The sequence below is a fragment of the Copidosoma floridanum genome, unplaced genomic scaffold (genome assembly GCF_036245765.1).
Source record: "Copidosoma floridanum isolate Cflo_tuat_1 unplaced genomic scaffold, Cflo_Japanese_pri ptg000019l, whole genome shotgun sequence".
Lineage (NCBI taxonomy): Eukaryota > Metazoa > Arthropoda > Insecta > Hymenoptera > Encyrtidae > Copidosoma > Copidosoma floridanum.
The window spans coordinates 8,099,663-8,120,942 of record NW_028321896.1 but is presented as its reverse complement, the minus strand read 5'-3'; the positions used below and the strand labels follow the sequence as shown (position 1 = coordinate 8,120,942).

At 37.2% G+C, this 21,280-nt stretch overlaps 3 protein-coding genes across 3 annotated transcripts; 1 reads left to right on the top strand and 2 right to left on the bottom strand.

Annotated features, from left to right (window-relative positions):
* Positions 1-900: 900 nt before the first annotated feature.
* Positions 901-9,149, bottom strand: tsr (Cofilin/actin-depolymerizing factor homolog tsr). Its single transcript, XM_014350674.2, has 3 exons — positions 8,905-9,149; positions 1,719-1,961; positions 901-1,608 (listed from the first exon to the last, which is right to left on the bottom strand). Exons 1-3 carry the CDS (start codon positions 8,905-8,907, stop codon positions 1,408-1,410), a joined length of 447 nt encoding a protein of 148 aa, XP_014206160.2. The 5' UTR covers positions 8,908-9,149; the 3' UTR covers positions 901-1,407.
* Positions 9,150-11,442: 2,293 nt separating this feature from the next.
* On the bottom strand, positions 11,443-16,323 carry Rtf1 (RNA polymerase-associated protein Rtf1). The gene is made up of 7 exons (XM_014350663.2): positions 16,080-16,323; positions 14,884-15,154; positions 14,383-14,790; positions 14,086-14,314; positions 13,299-14,019; positions 12,963-13,212; positions 11,443-12,877 (listed from the first exon to the last, which is right to left on the bottom strand). The coding sequence occupies exons 1-7, from the start codon at positions 16,158-16,160 to the stop codon at positions 12,771-12,773; spliced, it is 2,067 nt and encodes a 688-aa protein (XP_014206149.2). The 5' UTR covers positions 16,161-16,323; the 3' UTR covers positions 11,443-12,770.
* Positions 16,324-17,257: 934 nt separating this feature from the next.
* Positions 17,258-21,232, top strand: LOC106637772 (transducin beta-like protein 3). The gene is made up of 15 exons (XM_014350690.2): positions 17,258-17,548; positions 17,643-17,694; positions 17,776-17,983; positions 18,058-18,232; positions 18,301-18,474; positions 18,588-18,763; positions 18,845-19,044; positions 19,115-19,318; positions 19,399-19,588; positions 19,675-19,814; positions 19,922-20,080; positions 20,161-20,326; positions 20,415-20,639; positions 20,711-20,838; positions 20,929-21,232. Exons 1-15 carry the CDS (start codon positions 17,523-17,525, stop codon positions 21,121-21,123), a joined length of 2,418 nt encoding a protein of 805 aa, XP_014206176.2. The 5' UTR covers positions 17,258-17,522; the 3' UTR covers positions 21,124-21,232.
* Positions 21,233-21,280: the final 48 nt, after the last annotated feature.

The following is a 21,280-nucleotide window of genomic DNA, read 5'->3' as shown; positions in this document are numbered from 1 at the left end:
GTGTGCCTTGTTTAGCCTGAAGCCAAATAAGCTGTTGCCACTGTAATACTCAGCAGCAAAGGGCTTTTTCTCGGCTGGATGATGTGACCTTCACTGAGATGCCGATAAATCGAAGAAGTAACATTTTAATCCGTTCAACAGCTGCTATTGACGTATTTCTAATTCATGAACCTGTACCTCGGTGCGTATTATCAATTGGTGATAATAGTATACGTTTCTCCTCCGTTTTTTCGATGTTTTACTTGTTGTTTGCGGACTTTGTTTATCTTCATGATAATAAAATTTTCTTTCTTCTTTCGATAAAAATTCGAAAATATCGTAAGGGCATGATTCTTATCTCATGATAAATATGTCGAGAAATTTTTGGTTGAACAGATTCCATTATGATCTACAGTAATAAATGAAACATTGCAAATTGAAAAAAAAAGTAAATTCCATACTCTTTAGAATCCTCTATTTTAGAGTTGGCATGAAAGTAAATTTAGAAACGTTTGAATATCCATTTATCAAGTTTCAGTTATTTATAATGTAAACGTCACGAGCTATATTCACTTTTTTATAAATGTAAAAAATCTAATGGTTAATTTTCAGGTAGTGTATTCACTACTGCACTGTAGTGCATCAAGCCATTTGAAAGAGTTAGTATCAAGAATTAATAATAAAGTGGAATTAAATAACAAATAATTAATAATTATTACAAAACATGACCAAATAAAACGAGTGAATTATGATAACTACTGAGAAAAAAAGTAGTAAAAGATTTCATTATTGATATTATAATTATTAAAGCGTCTACACAGTTTTTTGTGCCTCAGTTCAGTATTGCGCGTACAGCGTACACCGATAAGGGAAAAAAATTGACGCTTAAAAATCAAAATTTGAAATCCAAACGCAGTCAAATATACAATAATGAAATGAGTTTAATTTATTCATTATACAGCCTGTATGACAATAAAAAGAAGAAATGCTCTCCTACATCTCGACAGTTTAAATAGTATAATATACGCTGTTATTACAATTGTATTTTTTTTTGTCCTTTTACAAATCTTATTATTATTATCATTATAATATTAGTTTAGCGATATTGATTGAAACCAAGTTTCGCGCGATGTAGCGACAGCGTGTGACAAATGTGACTGCGTTGTATACTTTTTTTTTGTCTTATAACGTACGACGTACTCCCTTCCTTTTGTATATATTATTGTAATAAACGTTTTCCAAAGTGAAAAACATGTAAAAACACGAACTCCCATTTTTATATAAACGGTACAGAACTTTTTTTTTGGAGAAGTTTTGAGGAAGGGTAATTTGTGCATTGTAGCCCCTCTTGTAGTTTTTAGTTTTGTTTTGAAATCGATTACATTTCTATCAAATTGTTTGTATTTATTGTGCTGCAGTTGTCGTCACTTAGTTCCTGTCGGTGGCTCGGAGTTTCTCTTCGACAGCCTCTTCGGAGGCCTCCGACAGATCCGTCGCCTGGATGTACTTTTGTACACCAACCAGAGACTTCTTCAGAGCATCGAAAGAACTCGAGTACAACATCTTCTTCTTGACCTTGGCTGTGTCAGGACACCACGACATCAGGAATAGCTTTTGTTTCTTGGAAGCCTGTAATACCAACACCTCCTTAAATGCTATTCACCAACAAATCTCATGGATCCTTAAAATCCGCATTTGCTAATGACGATTGTTTCTAGGGCAGCGAAAAAAAGTCTCACCTCACATGTTCCCTGGCATTGATGGGTGTACTCAAAGTCGAAGAGTCCGTAGCGGCACTCGCCGGTGCCGCCCTTCTGCAAGTCCTCAAGGAAGGCATCGTAGTTTGCATCGCGCGACCCGATGACCTCGACGTCGATCTGCTTCTCGTCCTTAATGTAAAAGATCACGTACCGGTGCTTTTTGTCCTTCTTGATCTCCTCGTAGGTCGTCTTGCAGATGTCCGCCACAGTAACTCCTGATGCCTGAAATCATTCGTTCAAAAGAAGAAAACAGATTAATCCACCGTCCATTCATTTGCTTTGACATTGAATATCAGCGCAGTATAAGGTACCGGGCAAAGTACACCTCACATACGCCCGCAAGAACGTGAAAAAGAGAGCAATGATGGAGCGCAAGGTCATTGGACGGAAGAAATGCACCGAGTTGACCGCGAGCGGCTGTATAAGTGCATTTATGTGCGTGTACAACGACCGATTTGAGGGCTGCAAGGTTTTCGCGTGATTAATACGGAGGAAACGCTCGCGCGCGCGCATGCCTTATTATGGTAATCGAATTTCGTTGTCGCGCGCTCTGTCTCTCTCCGTTATGCCGGCGTGATTTTCGTACATTGGGAAAAGGATCAAGGATTTTTTTTTTCTGTTGCTCCGTACCGAAGGAGGGAAAAAAAAGAGACAAATTTGTGAACAATCTGTTGTGAAAGACAGCCGATTTGCAGAACCGGCAAGGGGATTTTGTGTAAAGTCAAATTTACGAAAATTCATACAACGAGATAACGACTGTAACGAGTGACTGGTTTCATCACATCAAATATTATTTCTTATGATTGGAGAGAGAGAGAGAGAGGGGGGGGAGGGAACAGGAAGTTTACAACGAAAGCTCTTGGCAGCCGAACCGGCAACACAGAAGCTCGGATAATCTGCTGCTGCGTCAATAAATTTTTTTATTTCGGATGAAAGTATGCGGCGCTACGGTCCTCGTCTCTGGCAAAAAGCAAAAAACGAAGTTTCGACACCGGGTGACAATACAAACAAGCAGCTTCGAGAGATGGTTACTTTGTAGATCCATGCCCGAGTTATTTTGTTGGAGAGAGAGGGAAAAAAGCTTTCAGTTCCGATTCGATGTGGCAACAAAGAGCCGAGTGGTGATCATAACCTGAGAAATAGCATCCCCTCGTGTGCTCAAAGAGAAAGGGAGATAACAGATGTACAGTGACTAACCAGCATTGCCACGCCCGCGCGGCTGTAATCACCGATCAATCCGCGAAAAGATAACGATCGGCTTCAATCATGCCTCTCCCAAACTGTATATTAGCCGATATCGAAGCGAAAATCGTCCAAGTCATACTTATGCACAGGGTTTAAATATAATGATGTAAGTACACGTAGGGGAGAAAAGTAAGAGCGGCCGGTGTTACGTAACGAGCATGTGTGTGCACGGATCGGTAGCGCTTTTCGCGCTGCAATTCACAGTAACGAAAAAAGTTTTTCTCTTTGGTTTTTTTTTTTTTTTTTTTTTTTTTTTTTTTTTTTTTTTTTTTTTTGTCGCGTTGTACATTGTGAGGGTGTCCCGAAACAAAGTCAGGGAGGAAGAGGAGAATCTGGATGATGCCTTTTCACGTGGAAAAACGAAAACGACACCTACTCGGGTAATCGATATGCTGTATACGACATTGGTTTTGACGACAGTCGCGGAAGCTTCGTGTCGATTGTACGCTAAGGCGATATCTTTTTTTTTCAAAATTTAAACGATTGCGGATTGCCTTTGAAGGTGAGTTTGCGCATACGAATATGTATTCGTTCCAAGAAGCAAAAACTAACGCAGCGACTTGTCGTCACGAAACTTTTGTTTATTAATATCTACAAAAAGGAAAAGAAGGTAGGGGGGAACAGCACCTCCCCTGCCCAAGTGTATATATTCGATTCGTAACCGCACGCACACGCGCGCGTCAGTTAGAAGCCAGAGTATGTACAAACGAGCTATTAATAGACATCTCGTATTAAATTCCCTTCGACTTTTTTCCAGCGGATACAATATACTGATGCTATACCTACGTCGCTCTCATCGGACAGAGGGACGCCAACGCGGAGTATGCGTTGTTAATAAAAAAAAAGCGCCATGTACTTTTGTTGTTTCCACAACTCAGTGAAAAATTGCGGGACAAGTATCGACGGAAATGTTTAACAGTTGGGCGCAAGCAAGCAAAGATCGTTGGTATGAGCTCGTCGCACGGGTCTTTGGGTATCCTCAAGCTACAGAGAAGATCGGTATACTTATATAAAATATATATTACCGTGGAGTATATTTTCCTCGTCGTTTATAAAACGCCGCACGAGTGGAGAGAGGCCGCGTGTGCGTGTGTGCACAATACACCTCTCACACAAACGCACACACGTAGCTTTAGAATAAATGTATACATGTATATTATACCGCTTGGAGCTTTCTTTAGCCTCGGATTCGCGCGCGTGGGAAGACTTTATTTTTACTTGGAGGGGTTGCGGAGCATAGCACAGCAGAAGAGGCTACGCTGCTCTCCACCCGTTATTATTATTATTATTTACATTGCTGGCTGCTGTTGGTAATATAATAATTATACGCCAACATTGCGTTACGATAACAGCAACAAAAAAAAAAAAAAAAATACAAATCAAAAGGAAAAATATACATAAGCAGGGCTTGCACGAAAATAGCGATACCGTGGTCAAAGGGGTGTGCGAATATTATGGGCGCTTCGTTAGACACACGGGCACATATTATTACAAACTTTCAAGTGTAGAGATAGCGAGAAAGAGAGCGCTTAATCACTCGGCACCTGTTCCTCTCTCTCTCTCTCTCTCTTCTCTTTTTGCATTACGCATATATAATATATATGCATATACACGGGTGTGTAAAGCTTAACTTATACGTATAAGTCTGTATGACGCGTCTTACTCAAGAGAGAGCTTGGCCGAAGATTGTCAATTGAGAGAAACCGGAGCCGCTCGTCGTCCGCTGTAAGCGTGTCTGCGTGCGTGCGCTTGCACACACCGCAGATCATCTTCCTTTGCGTGACTTTTTTTTTTTTTTTTTTTTTTTTTTCTTTTTTGTCTTGTGACGCTACCGCACGGGTATATACTTAGGAGCTTGCGAGCGAGTCGCAAGTTTATTTTCGATCGATCAGGTGGGTAAGTAAGTTAAAACGTCGGGAGAGAGATGATTGAAAGTAAATATAGATCTCAATCGTTGTTATTGGTGGATGGAAGTTAAGTGCGACCGTAACTATATAGACTCGCTCGGCGCTTTTTCGCCCCCCCCCCTCAAAGCAAATGAATCATACCTACCGCGCGCGCAAAAATCATTCAGGGTTTTCACTTTAATTGGCTCTATTGGCTCTCCCCTGCGGCACATCTGTATCATATATCTAAAAGTTCAAGCAACGCCTTCAAATGGCTGTGCTTGATTTTGTTACGATTTTTTCTTCTTCTCATTGTCAGTTATTTTGACTGTCAACCGATTTTTTATATCCCATTGATTTTCATTTACCCCCCCACTCGTTCAAATCCAGCGCAATTAGATTACTTGTCGTTTAACTTTTAAAAATAGAGGATTATTTTTGCTTATCTGGCTCAATTGTTATTATTCTGCATAATCTCACAATCGGAATCTGGTCAACAAACGTAGCTCGCAAATATTAATATCAAATTCGCCAAGAGAGAGACGCATGATTCAAGTCACGAGGGACGTATAAAATAATTGATCCTATCGGTCCCCGCGAGAGAGAGAATCGTAAATTACGAAGGACGAACCGTCAAACCGTGAAGTTCGTGTACCTGAACAGTTTAGTTAAGACTTTTTTTTGCTCTATCCGAGTGAAACACTCGATAATACCGGGAATGGTACTTTAGATGCCGTTTTCGTCTCGCAAGTACACTTTTTTGGCGAGTACACATTAGCCGGAGATACAAGGTCAAGAGCTGTTACCCCCCCTCCCCCCCGCGGGTATGATTTAATTTGACAATCGGCTTTTAATCGCTTTTTTCTATCCCATGTTATCAAAGCACCTTTATAGAAAGATTTTCAGAGAATCGATTCGTTATTTTGTCGTATTTTTATTCTATAACTCAATGTAAAGATTTTCTGATGACAAATTTTCGAACATTGATAAGAAATCCTAATTAGTCTTTTTTTTATCTTCTCAATTCAATTAACGAAGAAAACAGAGTATAAAACAGAGAGGGCGTTTCCTTGTTTTTCCACCTCGTATACAATATGTTACTCACTGCTATTATTACAAGATTATCCGTGACGATACGACGAGTTCTTGGTTTTGTTGTTAACATATACTTGCAATGCTATTCGAGTTAACTCAATTTGACGTATATACCAATGACTTTTGTTTATTGTATGACCGAACATCTACGATTTTATTATTCACTATCGTGGTACTTAATCAATGATTGTTTACACTACACGTCACTTACGTATTAATACACATATCACATTTATTATGCCTAAGTCTTTCGTGGAATACATACGAACAATTCGAAAATTGTCCTTCTGATAGTGTTGAACGATAAATACCTCGAATCCCAGCGCGAACCTTAATCTTCGGACCTAATAACCGTGAATCATGGCAGATCAATTTTTCAGTGTGACTCATTTTAAACCGTTCGCCTCTGGCACACACACACTTTTCTCACTTCAAGTACAGAGATCAAGTATATTTAATGATAATTCATAGGAAAACATCCATTAGGGCAATGGTAGCAAAGATAACGAGGTTTGTTTTTTTTTTTTTTTTGAAACTCGATATCGCCACACAGCTCTTATCATATCAGACGTATTTAGTAGGTTTATCAAGTAAAAGTAAGCACATTAGGTTAACAGTTACATTACAACAATGACACACTGCTGGGCGTTTGGAGTATCAAGATCGATGTCCCAACAGCTAATGGCAAATCACATTGGGGTTGGAGCATGTTTCTATATTAATGGTTAAAATAATGACATCATCGCGGCCTAAATTAATTGATGTACATCTTAAGAGAAACTTGCAACGATTATTGAAACTCAAGGAATGGTGGAGAAATCGAAATTGACATCGACAAAATTATCATATACTCTATCACTTGAACAGAACTTTACTAGTTTCTGATGTGTGAAAAGTAGCATAACCTTGAATTACGCCTTTAATAATTCGATAATTAAAGTGAACAGAGCAGCAAGCATTACAAGTACAAACTAAATCGACACTTGGAAATAAAAGAAAGAAAAATTATGTATACCTGAAAATGCTGTCAACAAGCGAGTGACAACCTTAGGTGACAACTGGCAAGATTACATAAAGCTCATGTTCAAATATATCCATAATGAAAACCTGCATTTTTATCTATTATTTTTATTTACAACAGAAAATTAAAACAGCTTCATTAACGTGACCCACGCATATTTTTGCTATCAATAGGGAACAAAAAGCTTTCAGTGATACAAATTTTTCTGTAAGATTACGTTTCGTACTTTAAAAGCATATGCTGAAATATTATAGCCAAACTGATCGGCAATCAGGACATTAAATATGTACACATATATTTATAAAATCGATCATTTAACAAGAGGTGTATGAAATAAGTCTAGGATTGTGCTCCGAATTAGTAAAAAAAAAAAAAAAAAAAAAAAAAAAACAGACGCCACTGCGCGATCAACTGGGGGGGGGGGGGTGGAGGCACCGGCACTGAGCAAGCAAGCGTGGCACATTGCACAGGCAAACGCACGCCCAATGTACCGAGAGGAAGCAAAGCGGACAATACGAAGTCGAAGGGTCAGTAGATTTAAATCTCAGAAAATTAAACAGACTGAAGTAACAACGAACTGTAGAGGCTAACTAGCGACGAAGATACCGTACTTTTTCTTCTCATGCATGGTATTGTATGTATTATAAAGGTAAATACATTTGGTTAGTATCATCCGTGTTAGCAGCACAGGAAATCAACCGGGACGAGAGGCAGGGGGGGAGCGCAAGAAAGAATATATTTATTGCTTCGTCGTCGCCATCCTCGACTGTCGCTCTAGTTTTACAGTTAAAACAATAACGGTTAATATTAGAGCGAAGAAACCAAGGTAAGTAGTGTGTATGAGTTAAAAGAAATGTCCTATGGGGACGAGAAGCTTATTTCTGCCCGCCCCTCGCCCTCGTCACACACATCAGACCACCCTTCTCAGCCGGCACGTCCTAAAAGGGCAGCGCCAGCAGCACAATCGAACCATCGCACGGAGCAATGAGTGTAAGTATACCCAAGTAGACGATGTTAGACCCAAGCAAGCGGCGTGGCTCCCAAAAAATAACGTATTCAACGCCCGTCGCTCGCGCTCTTTCTCTCTCTCCCTCTTTGCTTTATCCGCACTCTCTGTTTCTGTGTAAGCGCGAGCGAGCAATGCTGACGAGCAGCCAACCAAGAGATGTGGATGAAGGGAGAGAGAAAGAGAAGGACGATGATTCATCCGGTACGTCCATTTTCTGACTCGGGTGGCGAGGTAGCATGTACCTACACACCGTCCCTTTCCTGAGAGTCAGGAAGGAGGCAGAGCCGACGGTGATACCGTATACGCCTGCACTGGCAACGGTATAATCTTGAGCTTGCGGTGCGAGAAAAGGGCTGCCGCTTCCTAGAGGAAGGGATAATTGGGAGACCGGAAAGCCGGCGAGGCGCACCGCTCTAGCCGGCTCGCCACACTGCAACAGCGGGGAATGTGTATATGTTGAAGTGTGTGCGAGAAGGAGAGAGAGAAAGAGAGAGATGGCAATGGCGGATAAAGGCTGGACGGGATAGCGAGAGGAGGAGGAGGGAGGAAGGAGAGTATGCAGTGTTCTAACCAAAAAAGTGCCTCTGTCGCCGGGCACGGTGATCTACCCTCGACGTCTTCGAGAAGAGGCGGTACCTCCATTCGACTGCTCGGGCAAATTTATACACGTTATGCACGCACATAGACACGTGAAACGAAGACTTCCTCGGAGAAGAACCGAGGCAGAGCAGAGTACAGCTCGCGAGGGACGGAAATAGCGTACACTATAATCTCGCGGTGTGGCGACGATATAACACTCTACTGGCTCGTGTGGAGTTAGTTACCTGGCTGAATGGTACAGGAATATGTGTACGAACGTGCAATGGCAACGACGACAGCAATAACAATAACAATACCAGCGATAATTACCATTGTTCCGGTGTGCCGACCAGCAGTCTCGCCGATCAATAATAAGTGTATAAAATTTGTTTAAAAAAAATAAAGTTCGGCCTCTTGTCTCTTCTGCGCTTTTGTCGCTGCTTTTCCAACCAAACAAAACACCGTACACACTACTCTTTCACAACTTTCCGGCACAACTGGCTCCTCTTTGACTCGACTGCGCTCTCTCACTGAATGTCTGGAGAGCCGAGAGCGGTCGCTGGCGACGCCTGCTAGTTGTTACTACTGGTTGTGGGGGTGCGTCACCGGTGTCGCCGTCGTCGGCGAAAACTATAGGTGTGCTCGAGTTAGCAATATTTACACGCCCTGACTTCACCGCAGAAATCAGAATCACTCGGAACTCGGAACGCTTCTTTTTTTTTTTTTTTTTTTTTTTTTTTTAACCGTCATCATTTAACTGTTTTCCTGGTTTTACATAATGTTTTCATGAATAAATCGTTGGCCATGCAATGCACACATTGTTTTTTAATCTTCCAAATTGGAATCCCACCATTTCCACTAGACTACTGGAGTCGATGTAGAATTGAACGAGATTGAAGTGAAAATGGCTCCTTAAAATAGTAATTTCTCTATCTCGAGACGTTTTTCTTTTTCGTGGCATTTGGACGTTTAGTTTACTGCGCCCTCATCGATGTGCTGGAAAATAGTATTTATCACCTAAGCATCATCCTACTTAATGGTCCCAAAATAGTAGTTTCCGTCACAGAAATGTCATCCCCACCAGGGCGGCTGTTTCGCGGCCCGAGGGATCTTCGAAAGCTGCAAGACCCGGGGATCTTTTTTCCTATCGAGGGCGCAGTAAAGGGACTCCTGGTGCTTACCCTGGTTGGATGCGCACCCTATTTTTCCTACCGAGGGCGCACACCCGACCCTCAAAAACGCCCGAGGTTGGAGAATAGAATTTTTGTGACAGTGGACGGAAAGTGAATTTTCGGCGACTGGAATACGAGAAAACGAGAATCGTATATAAATATACGCACCGCAGAGTAAGAAAAACGAATAACATGGCGATTGGGGACATTACTTTCCTATCCTATTTCCAACTTCGCAATGTACTTAGTACTGTGTTAATTTGTTTTTAATCTCGTTCTAAACCATAGTGATAGAATGAGGAACACAAGTACTCTCGGAGTGCTCCGGAGCAGTCGCTCGATATACTGTAACTGAAACCATAATACTTTTCAAAAATACGTAGTATCAGAAGCAACAAATTAAAATAAATACACATACCTTTGGGCTTTTTTTCAATAGATTTTTTTGTTCCAAAGAAGATTTTAGGATTTTGTAGGATTCTTCACTTAAACCTAAGTCACTGCTTAAAGCTTCCAAGTCAGTTTGGCTGAATAATTTAACCTTATTTGGTAAATTATTCTTCTTGTAATTTTTTTTATTTCCTATACTTCCTCTAACTGGTCTACTTTCACTCATTTCCATTATAATTATTTATCTTATTCTATTTCCCTCCAACTCCAAATCTTATATATGCTAAAACCTAACCTTTATCACTCCTGACAGTTGACAAGCAAATGCCTGTACTTGCGAAAGGGCGCGTTCGAAAATTACCATTCGTCATCTTACAGTGTTCGTCCCCAAGTTGGAAATTAATAAATAAATTTATTTATTGGCCTCGTATTAAATATACTCGTGTCATCTGTTGTTTCCATAACTTATCAAATTTCCTATTTAATTTTGGAATGAACACTTTGCGAACGCACCAGCCTTCCGAGAAGCGCAAAATATCTTTATTTCAAACTTTGAAACTCCGGTTAGTGTATAATATGTTATATGTATATCAGTGTATAATATATATATGTATATAATATGTATACGTAGGTACACACCTACATATACAGTATATGTAGGTATGTACCTACATAGGTATTATTCTCTGATCACCGCGATCACGATGTTCACTTCAAGAGGACAAACATTAAGCGCGAAAAATCGCGTTTTTTTCAAATTCAATAAACAACTGAACCAAATTCGATTATGTACCAAAAATAAAATAATTTTATTCTAAAAATTTTTTATTCTAGTCGTACAAAGAGCTATTAGAAAATGTATGTATGTACAAGTACCAAACGACACTAATATCGACAGTCAATCATATTTATTATAGTAATATTTAGTATAGCTATCATGTATACATAATAATTAAATTGCAATTCTGCTGTGGATGGTGATGAACTAAGAAAAACCGCTCATTTTTGACATATTCACAAGTGTTGAAATTGAAATTTCATTATTTTTTTCAAACCGTGTATTACATTAGTTGGTACTTTTGAGACATTTGTTTCAAAAACTGTAAATAATTGAGTAATAATTATGAAATGGAGCTGTAATTTAGCGAAAATTAATTGTATCCATTGCACAACAGGATTAAGAAACTTACTTCTGTAAATATTGAAAATGTTGTTTTTTATTAATAAAAATATAAGTGTTGGGTGTCTTTTACATGTTAACTCTAACAAATAAAAATGAAATCATTAAAATTTTTTTGTAGTTTATTTAATGTAGTGGATTATATACAATTTTGTGAAAACCTTCATGAAATATACACTATATATACATTTAAATACTGTGTTGCATGAATGTTGTAATAGAAAAAAAAAATTTTGCATTCTTATTTACGTAATAATAATATACATTCATCATCAGTCTGAGATTTAACAGTTTGCATTCCCTAACAAAACAATTGCAATATTTTCATTGCAAATTAATTTAAAAACTTAATTGTAAATACATTTAGAGAAACCCTAGCTGTCTTTTTTTTATTTTTACAATAAATACTAGTTATTAATGAAAAGAGACTGATTAGTCACATTTTTACCTTATGAATTGAAACTACTTTTTATCAATAAAAAAAAGTTTCCTAAGCAATAAGAGAAAATTCACATAAAATTAAAATTCCTATCTTTCAAAGTGCAGGCTTATGCATTAGAGATAGCATGATTTTAGGTAGAGACTAAAAAATAAAACTATTTTTCCTTCCCTCTTCCCTCAAGTCACTCAAATTATTTCAACCTAGTAAAGCTCTACAAGCAATAAATTTTGTTCGGCACGAAATTTGATTTTTATTTTAATATGCTCACGTAAAACTTGTAAAAAATACTTTATTTTGTTTTTAGTACTAGTAAGGGCAGGGCCATCTCGCTACAAGCATTTTTGATGATGTAAAATAAGTTCATGTAAATATTTAAAAAGTTGGGCGGTATATGTAGATTCAATGATGTTTCTAATAATTTGAGTCTTTGTAAATTATAAAATATAAATTGATTTTGTAAAACAACATTGAAAAAAAGAGTCCTGAGTATCCTGTACAAGTAACCTGCAATTTGAAATAGTGAACAGCCTAACGTTTACTGCTCACAGCGTTTTATTAGATTGTATATAATAATTTCACAAGTTTTAACATTTATGTACACACTAAACGCAAAACGACGTATCGCTAGACACAGCAATTCATAAAAATATGAGCCACAGTGGTATACCAAAATGTCCAATACAGAACTAGTAGGTATCGTCACTTATCTAATACAACAAAACGTTAATAAAATTATCATTAATTCTAATGCATTGTAAGTTCTTTCTGCTGAACAACAGAAAAGTATAAACTTGCTCCAAAAACTGATTTAAATGTATAAAAATCAAGTTATATATTGCAAGACAAGAGTAAGACAACCCTTTGAGCTAATCGAAATAAAGCAAATTTAAGTTGCCATTACATTGTAACCCGTAAACAGTTTACAACTCGTAATAAACTAGTGAAAAGTATGCTTTCCAGACATATTTATTTATAGAATTATATATTTGTTTGTAGAATATGTCAAAGCTTTTTAAATTAAACCTCGCTTCTTTTTGTAATCTTCCAAATTTAAGGAACGACGAGGACCAGAATCTTTAATATAGTTCATTGGTTTTGGAAGTATAGTAACGGGAGTACCTGTAATGATAGAAATATAAATGAAATCAAACTCTTTACACAAATATGACATTTTATATGTATTTTTAATATAATGTTAACTCACTCGCTGTTGGCACTCCCAGATCGATCGTAATATCAAAATTATGAGCATTAAACAAATCTGTGTTTTGTTTCTTTTTCATTTCAGGAGCAGGTTCTTCTTTTTTCATTACAGGCTTTTGAATAACTTCAACAGGAAATATAGGAGCCTTTCGAGGTTCGTCATCTTCTTTTTGAGAAAACATTTTTGGCCTTGTACTTCTCCTGGTAAACGGATCATCTATCACTTTACCTTTGTTTTGCTTGATTTCTTCCTGTAATATTAAAAGAGTGTAAAATTTTTCAAGTAAAAATTTAACGAAAAATTCAAGTAATTCACTCTAGACTGATTTTCACGTACCAAAATTGCTTTTTCTGCTTCTTCGACATTTTTCTTGCGATTCCGATCATTGATATACGATATGCTGGAAATTGTGGCCGATCGTTTTTTATCGAGGTCCGATGCACGCTCTTCCAGTTCTTCGATTTCTACGTTCAATCTACTGGCAGTGTCATCATCTCCTCGACAATTTGCGGCATCTCTCTCACGCATAAGTTGTGCCTTTTTCATGGCAAAATTATATGGCGTACCTTTAAACCGACCTTTTTCCTGCACTATCTTTTCAATATCTTCCTCTTTGAACTCATACACCATTGCTTCTTTAATGTCTTTAAGTTTTTGATCAACTTCATCGGCAGTTGGTGCCAATATGCCCTGCACAGCACAAGTCTCTTTCCATTTAAAGAACTCTGACTCTGTAAATTCCTGGTTTGACACAAATTCTAGCCTGAAGACACGTTCTTGCATTCCATGCCTTAGTTTTAAGCCTTTGTTCGTCCTAGTGTTGCCTAACTGGTAGATTTTGGCGGTTTCACAAACACCAACGATTTCCGCGACTCTGTACACTGGCCTACCATTATTATTTCCAATACCGATTCTCACGTAACACCCTTGCGCAACTCTTTCAAAAAATGGAAGATGGACAAACCGTTCTATTTTGTGACGCGATAATCGTATTTTATTTAATTCTTCCTTGGTGTTAACATAAATTATTTTTTTAGGTTTTGTACTGGCTATGGACCTGTGTGATAGTAATCAAATGGTTGGTTTAATGATCCCATACAATTTATGAAAAAAAATTTCTTACTTTTGGTCGTCAGAGTCTGAATCTCTGGAAGAACTAGAAGAGGATCTCTGCCTAGAGGCAGGCTTACTTGACTCTTTGTCTTCATCACTACTGGATGAGCCACTATCATCTGAATAAATATCAGATGCCTTCAGCTTGGTCTTTGAACCTTTGTGATCTCCTTCTAACTCTTCCTCGTCGTCTTTAGATTGTTGTTTTTGCTCTTCCATTCTTTGCTTCTCCTTTTCCTCTGTTTGGTATGAGTTTTAATAAAGTAATAAAGATTAACATATACATTAATTAAAAACCTCGGTATACCTCGTTCTCGTTTTTCTTCACGTCTTGCCTTTAACATGGCCATTGCACTTGACTTTTTATCTTGTTTTTCTTCTATCGTTTTTTTGCGATCTTTACTCCTTTCTTTAGGATCAGGTGCTCTATCAACCTTCTTTTCATCACCACCTTTCTCCTTCTTTTTAAACTCTTTTTGCTTTTTCTGTTCTTTTTTTCTAGCTTGCCTTAATTTCTTTTCTATTTCAAACCTTGTCTTCATAATCTCTCGTTGTTCGATGCGCTTGAAGATCTCTTGTTCTCTTTCTTTTTCCGTCATCTGAGCGAGTCTCGCCTGATCCTCTGCATCTCCCATGAGTCTGTCATCATAGCCATCATTAAATTCTTCTTGGCTTGAATCAGAGTCATCGCTAGCGTCTGAATCTGAGACTTCACCTAGAAATTAATTTTAATTTCAAAATGTGAGAGACCCAATGAATAATAAAATATTGAGCACAGAAAACGTTGGAATGAAAAGTAGATTAATACCTTCTTCTGGTTCTGAAACCTTTTCAGGCTCTTCTTTTTCACTTTCGCTGTCACTTTCTCCACTACTAGATTTTGACATTTTCTTCTTGCTTTTCTTTGAGGAAGTTTTCTTTTTCTTTGCTTTACCAGTCTTAGCATTCCACTCGTCATCAGAATCTGACGTTTCAGAATCAAAGACCTTGTTATCTTTTTTTGATGAGTTACTTTCCTCATTTCCAGAGCCATCATCAGGGGGATTTCCTTTTTTCTTTTTAGCAAGAGTCAATAATTCCTGCAATAAAACATGATCAATCTTGGGATCGAAAAAATATTTTATTTTTATAAATTAGCTACTACGTGAAAGTATATCTATTGGCATTACAAACTTCTTAAATATTTGAAGTCTACAGAAAACAAATTTGATAAACAATTGACTAAAGCGTTTCCATATTTGTTAGATTTACTCAGAAAGAAAATAGAAGTATATCATATTAGGAGTATATCATATACTAGGGCTATACCATATTAAACAAATTATACAAACATCATTAGTAAATTTCAACCCTATATCACATTTTGTATTTTTAAAACTAAATAATTTGTCAGTATGCCAAGTTTAAGTATGAAAGAGCTTGGTTAATTTTGTGAAACTGTTTTTGACTAACTGCAATTAGTGCAGAGCCCAAATAAGTAATATAATCCAATCTAACTTATATATATATGATTAAAACGCTTTTTGTTGATAATTGTATCAATTTAGTTTTATAAGTTTGTACCAAATGTAAAGGATTAATGTTTGTTCAAGAGAAGCTACATATTTTTGGTAAATTCTAGTTATAAATTTATTATGTACGACCGTCCACATTGAAGTAATCCTTATAACTTTATGGGAACAGTAGGAAAAACTATAGAAAGAATGATTGAAGAAAAAAAATGCGCTGCAGCTGTTGAAAATAAAATATATCTCTCACATTCTACGTGGTTCTTTACCCACAGGAACTATCGCACATGACAACAGATGGGTGAAAAAACGATGGAAAAAGTTATCGAATCCCGTACCAGTACCAGACACGAGAGAGGTTATGCATCACATCATCCCCGCGAGCATAGGACGAACCCTGCTTACACGTAGTTCTTAGCATCAATTCACTCATCAAGAGCTCGATCCTCCGAGGAAGAGTCGCGAAGATAGGAAAATGTGAGAAAGAGAAACTCACGCTATCCAAATCCGAGCCACTATCCTCCGAGCTTCTGCTGCTGTCCGAGTCGATGAGAGCCTGGCTCTTCCTCTTCGGCATCTTTAAAGTCTCGATTGGTACACTTTTGGGAACCGCTGGGTATGCTCGAGCTTACCCGAGGATAGGAGGGTAGCACGAGGTGCAAGAAGCTCGACCACACTTGGCTTTGTTAAATGTAAGGGTTTATTTATTTATTAAGTGCGTGTTTACTCGCGCAAGCCAAAAACCGGACTGACTAGCTGGGGCTTTATCTTGGAGAAGTCAAGCGTCCACTTTTAAACGTATTTTGGTCATCTGCACATGTGCAGAAGTTAAATATTGGTTTCTGCACATGCGCGAACAGTGAAAAATGCACCTTTTAACTTTCTTAAAATAAAGCCCCGTGCTTCAGGCTCTACTCGCCAGGTGGCCAAGCCCCTAATAGTTAACTTCCGTCAAGCGGCGAAATTCCCGCACGATTACGCGATCGAGTCAATCTGAGCCCACGCCCACACCTCTTCTGTATCTAAGGCAGGGAGCACGTCATCAGCCTTTTAAGTAGTCGATCACGATTCCTACATACTTACAGCAGCAACGGCAGCTGAAACTTAACTTGGACCAATTCCTCTGATCCCTAGGAACAACTTCCTGGCAGGACGCGAAAAATCGAGAGAAAGATAGAAAGGGTGCCTCTGTGCACTCTTACTCTTCGGATTTTTTTGCGGTGACCTCCCCGTCCCGTGCGCCCTGAGCCATAACACATCACCAGATCACCACCGCCCACCTGCCTATCTCGATGCGCGCGCTGGTTTTTTAAATACAAGATTAAAGCGGCAAGGTTACAAGCCTTTATTTAAATTCAGGCTTTTGCTTTAATAAACAAACACAGAAGAAGAAAGTGCGGTATACATCATGTATAAAACTTTGTATACTTTTTTTTTATATTTTATACAATCATAAAATATTATACGAAAGTAAATTAATGACTCTCAAATCATATTACACAGAGAAACTTCTAAACAAGATTGCTAAACACTTGTGTTATAAAGGGGGAAACTTTTTTTTTCACTAATGCACTTACTAATAAGTAGAAGAAAGAACAAAAAAAAAAATCTCTGAATTTTTCAACAAATCGTACTGCAACTTGTTTCTCTCTCTCCAAACAGAAATGAGGCAACCTTACTGCCCTAATACGGCCCTAACAAAGAGAAGTGCCGTAATAAGGCAACCAAAACTCCGCACACATCAGCCGGCACCATGTGTTTATGTGTTAACTTGTTTACGTATAACCTCTATGAACAGCTTAAACCCCACACAATTTATTAAACCGGGGATTGGAAATATTCTCGATCCACGTGCTTTTTTTTAAGTAATGTTGCTAATTTTTTGCTCTAAACAATAATTTTTTTCTTTTTGCCATCAAAAAACAAATGACATGTCAATATGAGTGGTGCAAAGTTGAAAGAATCGTAAGTGTTATTTCAGTGTATATTTATGCAACAGAAGAATTAATTAAATTTTCTTTTTCTTCAATGTTTATGAATTACATTTATCTTCTTGTAGTTTCGAGGTAGAAAGTAAAATCGAGGCTTTTTACACGGGAGGAAATCTTGAGGTATGAAAAACTTGTATCACATTATTTTGAAACCTTATAACTCCAATTTTATTTTTATTTGTTGAAATGTATTATTTTTAGTGGAGTGAAAATGGACAAACGTTTTTCTGTCAAAACAGTGATTATATTACAGTTGTGTGCGCATCAAAAGGAATTGTCAAGACTTCATTGGGAAAACCCAAAGAAAATGAGGAAGTAGATACAATTAACAGTTTTGCAACTTCCAAGGATGGTAAATGGCTTGTATCACATCACAAGAGTAGCCTCTTTAAATTATGGAACCTAGATGGTAAGCCACAGCATATTAAAAATATTCTTACTTTTCTCCATTTTCTTGAAAGTTGCATATTAATTTTCTTACAGATGTTAAACCTGTGAAATTATTTAAATCCACTCATAATGGTCCAGTGCCTGCACTAACTCTGACAGATGATGCAGCAAAATTGGTTTCTGGGGGTATCGATGGGTCAGTAAAATTGTGGGATTTGAATAATCAAACTTGCAACTTTAGTTTTAAAGGAGCTCAAGGAGTTATTGGGTAAGGTTCTTTCGAATTTAAAGTGATTGTGTTGTTTGAGTATGATTAATGCAGTTTATTTTTTTCAGTGTTCTTTGCTTTCGTTCAGATGAAAAAAACAATGAATTGATATTTGCATCAGGTGATGACTGTGCTATTCATTGTTGGAATACTCAAAATGGTAGAAAACAATTTACTTTGGAGGGACACATGAGCAAAGTTACATCTTTAACGTTCCATGAAGATGGAATTCATGCTGTTAGGTATTTTAAACTAATACATTTTTTTACTTCCAATCAGAAGCAATTTTTAGGATTACTTGTAGCATCCATTTTTTTGTGGCTTAAATTTATTTGAAATATTTTGTATCATATAGTTCTGGTAGAGATAGAGTATTGATACTATGGAATATGGTAAAAAAAGCTTCTGTACGCGTTTTGCCTGTGTATGAATGCTTAGAGGGAGCATTTATAATACCAAATAATGCCAATCTCCCGATTCCCAAGAAAGATGAAGATAAATCGATTTATGTAATAAGTGCTGGTGAAAAAGGTATACATGCACATATTTTAACAACATTAGAGAATGTTTATTCTTTATCAATCAGCTTAAGTATATATCACTTTTTTTTAGGTGTTGTAAAAATATGGGAAATGAAATCTGGCAGTGCGGTTTATGAGCAATCAAATTCTTTGATAACAGCTGCAACAGATGAGAACAGTTTGTCTATAAGACATTTATTGTATAATAAAAACAGCAATAGTATTGGAATTGTCTCAACATCGCAGAACATTTTTATTTATACACTAGACAATTTTGAATGTAAAAAGCAAGTATGTATAAATTTAGCGAATATTACCCGCAATGATATTTTCATCTGTAATAATACTTTTCCTTGTTTAGTTTGTAGGTTTTATTGACGAAGTCCTAGACATTGCCTATTTGGGAAGTAACGAATCACATTTAGCTGTGGCAACAAATACTGCAGATATAAAGCTTTTTGATCTGTCAACAATGAGTTGTAAATTATTGAGTGGTCACAAAAACATTGTTTTCTCGTTAGCATCATCTCCATCCAAACCAAATATTTTGGTGTCGTCGAGCAAAGTAAGATGATTTAAAAATTTTGCACATGCGGATATGTATTTATTATTGGATTTCTAACATTCTAAGTTACCATATTTTAGGATGGTACTGTAAAACTATGGCTCATGGATACAAATACAATGGTTGTGAACTGCATAGGAACAGGAACTGCTCATATGGAAACAGTAACTAGCGTAGCTTTATCTCGTACTAGTGCTAATTTCTTCGTGTCGGTAGCTAAAGATTTATGTCTCAAAGTTTGGGAGTTTCCTGAAAATTTAACGTACACTGGTAAAAATTCATTACTAATGGAGATTATATAAATCAGCTAATATCTATTAAAGTGTCTTACTACATTTTACTTCATATAAATCTAGGTATACAAATTCCTTTGAGAGCAGTAAATACCACTCAAGCACATTCTGCCAAGGGTGGTAAAGATATAGATATCAATAGTGTTACAATTTCACCAAATGATAAATTCATTGCTACTGCGGCTCAGGACAAATTAGCAAAGGTATACGTTAAACTGGTTCAATATTACGTAGTTGCCTTTGTTAATCAAAGTTACTTGAGCAACAACACAATTTTTCTCTACGTTTGGTCACTCTTAAAAAATTTTAGCTCTGGTGTGCCGATACTTTAGTACTGAAAGCAACATTTTCTGGACATCGCAAAGGCGTTTGGTGCGTGCGTTTTTCTCCCATTGATCAAGTACTGGCGACCTCATCTGCTGATTGTACAATCAAACTATGGTGCCTCAACACATTCAGATGTCTTTCGGTATACACTAAATATGCTTGTCTATAAAAATTGTGAAAGCCTCGTTTTCTCGTTTATTATCTAAATTTATTTATTTCTAGACGTTTGAAGGACACGAGTGCGGCGTGCTACGAGTAGAGTTTATAAGTCGTGGTATGCAGGTTTTGTCAACAGGAGTAGATGGTCTAATCAAATTGTGGGGTCTCAAAATGTTGAACTGTTCTTTGACGCTAGACGAACATCAAGACAAAACATGGTCGCTTGCAGGTACAATTCACTAAATTCTTGAGTAACCAAAGTTTGATAAATAACCAAATATGATTATTGTTAAATATTTGATTTTCATTGGCCACAGTTAACAAAAGCCAAAGTCACTTTGTTAGCGGTGGGAGTGATTCTCAATTAATTATATGGAGAGACACAACAGTGGAAAAAAAAGAAAAGGCTCGAAAATTGCAGGAACAAATGGTGCTGGAAGAGCAGAAGTTAGCAAACTGTATGCAGTCCGAGAATTTATTAAAGGCATTGAAACTAGCTCTCAAATTGCAAAAGCCAATGCACGTCTTACGAATCGTTGAAGGTAAGCGTAAAAATTTCTCGCTCATTACAATTGAGGAAGCATTTTTAATATTTATATATTTTTATCGTTAGCATTAATAAAAAAAGAAAGCGACCAGCTGACGTCGACTGTAAGCGATTTGAAGCCAGTGGAACTAGAAGAACTACTAACCTGCGCTATCATTTGGAACACAAATGCCCGAAATTTCCAAGCTGCTCAGGTAATTCATTTAACACATTTTTTTTTTTTTTTTTTTTTTTTTCAAAGCTTATAAAAGAGACCATTTGAATTATGTACCATCAATTTATAGGTTGTCATAAACACGGTTCTGAATGAAATTGAGTTTGAAAATTTAAAGTCAAATGACTTGAAATTAAAGCTAGAATCTATGATTCCTTACACAGAACGACATTACAAAAGATTGACAAAACTGTATCAAGATCTGCATCTGCTGTCGTACACGGTGAATAGCATGAAAGCACACAGTGCCGCGACTGAAACGTAAATGATACTAATGCGGCCTTTTTTGATGACAGAAGGAAACACTTACATCAAAATTTGTACTTGAATCAAAGTTTTTTTACCAACTCCAAACAAACACGCCGTACACGAAATACAGAAAATAAAATTATTTAATTTTAATAATTATAAAGCCTTTGTCA

What these genes read in the sequence shown, in the direction of transcription:
- tsr (XM_014350674.2), bottom strand. An exon ending in AATGCCAGGGAACATGTGAG is followed by an intron (nt 1,609 to 1,718) that starts GTGAGACTTTTT and finishes TTGGTATTACAG; the next exon opens with GCTTCCAAGAAACAAAAGCT.
- LOC106637772 (XM_014350690.2), top strand. Translation starts at nt 17,523, where the DNA reads ATGAGTGGTGCAAAGTTGAAAGAATC. An exon ending in GGTGCAAAGTTGAAAGAATC is followed by an intron (nt 17,549 to 17,642) that starts GTAAGTGTTATT and finishes ATCTTCTTGTAG; the next exon opens with TTTCGAGGTAGAAAGTAAAA. An exon ending in GATGGAATTCATGCTGTTAG is followed by an intron (nt 18,475 to 18,587) that starts GTATTTTAAACT and finishes TGTATCATATAG; the next exon opens with TTCTGGTAGAGATAGAGTAT.
- Rtf1 (XM_014350663.2), bottom strand. Translation starts at nt 16,160, where the DNA reads ATGCCGAAGAGGAAGAGCCAGGCTCTCATCGACTCGGACAGCAGCAGA. An exon ending in GTGGCTCGGATTTGGATAGC is followed by an intron (nt 15,155 to 16,079) that starts GTGAGTTTCTCT and finishes GTTTTATTGCAG; the next exon opens with GAATTATTGACTCTTGCTAA. An exon ending in TCTGGGAGTGCCAACAGCGA is followed by an intron (nt 12,878 to 12,962) that starts GTGAGTTAACAT and finishes CTATCATTACAG; the next exon opens with GTACTCCCGTTACTATACTT.